The sequence below is a fragment of the Oryx dammah genome, unplaced genomic scaffold (genome assembly GCF_014754425.2).
Source record: "Oryx dammah isolate SB20612 unplaced genomic scaffold, SCBI_Odam_1.1 HiC_scaffold_15, whole genome shotgun sequence".
In the NCBI taxonomy this organism is placed as follows: Eukaryota; Metazoa; Chordata; class Mammalia; order Artiodactyla; family Bovidae; genus Oryx; species Oryx dammah.
Window position 1 is genome coordinate 36,160,844 of NW_024070199.1, and position 3,817 is coordinate 36,164,660.

General features: G+C 44.7%; 1 protein-coding gene across 1 annotated transcript in view; it reads right to left on the minus strand.

Annotated features, from left to right (window-relative positions):
* Window positions 1-3,817, minus strand: part of LOC120874067 (pregnancy-associated glycoprotein 2-like) — a 36,259-nt gene that overhangs the window by 5,854 nt on the left and 26,588 nt on the right. Inside the window, exons 3-5 of the mRNA XM_040255191.1 lie at window positions 2,046-2,187; window positions 966-1,083; window positions 716-834 (exon numbers count right to left, since the gene is read on the minus strand). Of these exons, the coding sequence (XP_040111125.1) occupies window positions 716-834; window positions 966-1,083; window positions 2,046-2,187 (379 nt within the window). The remainder of the gene's footprint in view (window positions 1-715; window positions 835-965; window positions 1,084-2,045; window positions 2,188-3,817) is intronic.

Sequence of the window (3,817 nt, forward strand, 5' to 3'; positions counted from 1 at the left end):
GAGAGAGAGAGAGAGAGAGAGAGAGAGAGAGAGAGAGAGAGAGAGAGGCGAACTACTCAGGCCCTAGGGGGAGGGAGGCTATAGGTTTTATTAGACTCCCAAAAGCCTCATACGTTGAGAACACACTTAGGCCCACCTACATCTCTGGCCTCCTGCTTATCCACCCTGCATACCTGAAGTGTTTGACTGCACCCAGGGTCCCCAGATGAGTTTTATCCTTTCCCCAAATGCCCACCACCAGCTTCGGTCCTGATAAGCCAGCCCAACTCCACCGCTTACCACACATGTGACCTCAGCAAGCCCTTGCTGTCTGTATCTCAGTTTCCTCATCTGTATCATTAGCTAGTCAATGCACCTGCTGTGTGGGGTTGTTGCAGGTTTAAACAAGTAATTACTACGAAAGTACCTGGCACAGTCTGAGAATATAAAAGTTGGTGCTTTTTCCCCCTCTTCTGGCTCCCAGAAAAATGAACCCTGAGCTGCTCATAGGCAGAGGAGCTGCAAGTCCACAGCCCAAGCCCCTCTCTGGGTTAGCTAATCCATTGGTTTGTGTGTCACTATGGAGACTGTCTCTCCAGGGACAGGATCCTGTGCATAAGAGGCCAATATCTATGGGAGGTAGGGTAGGACAGTCCTGCCAGCTTGTCCTGTATCTGTTTTGTAAGCAGTGGTCAATCCACAGTCAGTCCTGACTCAGCTTTTGTTTCCACATTACCCGAACGGTGTCAGAGCCAAGAAATCCCTGAACTGTCCCAGGTCCATAGAAGATGTTAATAGGCTGGCGTGTTTGCCCGAAGCTGGAAGAATTGTGAAGATTGAAGGTTTTGTGTGTATCTGCAGACACAAGAGAAGAGTGTCAGTCAGGTGCCAAGGGTGGAGAAGGGAGAGTCAGGGTGGAGAGAAGGGTGGATAAGGGTGGACAGGGCAAGTAAAAGATGGGTGGATTGGGGGGTGTTTGTACTCACAACAGGCTGGACTGACACAGCTGATGGAAGGCACCCACAAGTCAGCTGAGCCTGTGTCAAAGATGACCTGGAACTCCTGAGGGGGTGTTCCAATGGTGATATTACCCATGTAGGCCATCTATGGGGACCAGGAGAGGTGGGTTAGTGCAGATCTGGCTCCCCTCGATTCCCACACTGCTGCCTCCCTCTGGGTGTCACATGTCTCCTGAAATCACTTTCCAATCACCATGCAGCTCGCAGCCTTTGTTCTCAGAGGTGCCTGCATTTGATACTTTTTCCTGCGCTACATGATATGCGGGATATTCACTCTATGACCAGGGATTGAAAAAGTACCTCCTGCATTCGAAGCCCAGAGTCATAAGCACTGGACCTCCAAGGAAGTCCTGGTGCCTGCATTTGAAAAGCTCTCTAGTCTCTTCAAACCTAGTCTGAGCACCCCTTCTCCAAGAGTTCCTTCTTGATCAACCCCAACCACTCCCTCTAAACTCAGACCACATCCAATCAACACCACACAGGTGACTCTTTCATTTCACATATATTTACTCTTTGCCTTTCTCTCAGGCTAGCCTGCACAATCTTGAAGACAAAACGTGCCCTTTTTTTCTGATCTAATAACAATAACCACAGTGTTAGATTCTTATGGCCTTATGCAGAATAGGGATTCAGTAACTTTTTACTGCTGTGATTCTTGCATCTGTGGAAGCTGAATTCCTCTGCCTGGAGATTCACTCTTGCTTTGCAGTTGGCTTTATCTTTTGACTGGAGATGGCTCACCCTTCATCTGTAACTGAGTGGCTCACTTAGTTCAGAAGGAACAATCTCCCTCAACCTAATGACACATCTTTGACACAGAAATGGATGTTTACCTGTCCCTTGGTCATTGCTGGGCCCAATCACCACAGACCAAGAGGTGAGGATGAGCATGCCTTCTCCTGTGGAATGGAGTCCCTGTGCCCCAGTGTTTCTGCCTCCTGCAGGAGCCCCAGCCCCAATATCCCACCTGCTACTTCCAAAAGAACCACAGTGCTAGGCCAGAGAACCAGGGGGCCCTGTGAAGAGCCGTCCTCCCAACAAACTCACATCCAGATAGTTCCTCAGCAGGTGAGTAGCTATTTTGGAGTCTCTCTTGGACAGTCTGTGAGCTTGTTCCTCCAGGAAATTGTTCAGCAAGTTTTTTTCCCTCAGGGTTTCTCGCAAGGTCTTCATTTTCCTTAGAGGCAAACTTTCACCAAGGATTAGGAAAAGAAACAGAGAAGACACAATTAGCTATCCTTGTTAAGATATAACTGTCATTGTAATGGCACTATGTATTTTCCAAGCATTTTTATGAGTGTCACCTCATTATTGGAATGTCATGCAAATACCATGGCAAGGACATGGGTTTGAATGCAGGTTCTGTTGTGTAACATTGGGTAAGATCATTTGGATTCTCAGCTTACCCCTGGGTAAAAAGGTGGAATTTAATGATTCCCCCCGCCGCTCCCATATAGAAAATTTGAGAGATAAGTGAAGTGATGGATATAATGTATCTGACATATCTTAAATCTCAACAATGACAGCTGTTAGTATTGCCATTGCCATCCCACTATATCCTTCTCAAGGAAGCTCAGGGAGGAAGGTTCTAGAAGAGAACCATTATCTTATTTGTACAGGGAAGAAATCTGAAATTCAAGTAGTTTGTCACTTGGATGTGGTCACACTGCTTGTGAGATGTAAAACAACGAAGAAGTAGCTCTCCCTATCTTCCTCCAGTAGAAATGGAACAGAGAATTGAGAGAAGAATCCGGGAGATAGGAAACAAATTAGAGAAACTAAGAGGCTAAAGAAGCAAAGCTGAGTAAAAATTGAAAATTAAAAGAAGAAAAAACAACACGGAGAGATCTGAAAGGTTGTTGCTGAATGAAAAGATGGCAGGGATTCTTGGCCTCCAAAGGAGAAGTATTCAATCCAGAGCCAGATATGAGGCTTGATCACCCAAAGCTTTGTGTAATAAAGTTTTATTAAAGTATAAAGGAGATAGAGAAAGCTTCTGACATAGGCATTAGAAGGGAGCAGAAAGAGTATTCCTCTGCTAGTCTTCAGCTGGATGTTATATAGTCACTAGCAGTCAGTTAATGAAAGAAAGGAATGTCTTAAAACTCAGAATGGTATCAGGCCCCTCACCCAGAAGATGCATTTTGGGATAATCTTGGCATCAAATGTTCATCCTGGGCCATAAAATGATTAACTTGAATCTTGTAGAAGGACAGAGCACCATACAAATAGTGTTGTTTACATAGATTAGGAGAACAATATCTGAGTCTAACATGCTGGTTTGTCAAGTAGGTTCTGAGCCATGAAGTGGAACCAACTTGAAGACAGAATTTGGGGTAAATGCATAGCACATTAGCATAGCTTAAGTCAAACATTTCCATAAGAAAAATGCATTGGTTATCTCAATGTTTGAGAATAGTTAACTTCAGGTGAAACCAGGTGTCATTATGGCAACACAGTATTTTAAGAGAAACTTCCTTTTAAATTTGTAAAAAGAAGGAAAAAATATCATTAATTTGTTTCCTCCTGCCGCTTAAGAGCTGAGAAGGCAATGGCACCCCACTCCAGTACTCTTGCCTGGAAAATCCCATGGACAGGGGAGCCTGGTAGGCTGCAGTCCATGGGGTCGTGAACAGTCGGACATGACTGAGCGACTTCACTTTCACGCATTGGGGAAGGAAACGGCAACCCACTCCAGTGTTCTTTTTTTTTTTTTTAAATTTATTTATTTATTTTTAATTTTTACTTTACAATTCTGTATTGGTTTTGGCATAGATTGACATGAATCCACCACAGGTGTACATGCGTTCCCAAACATG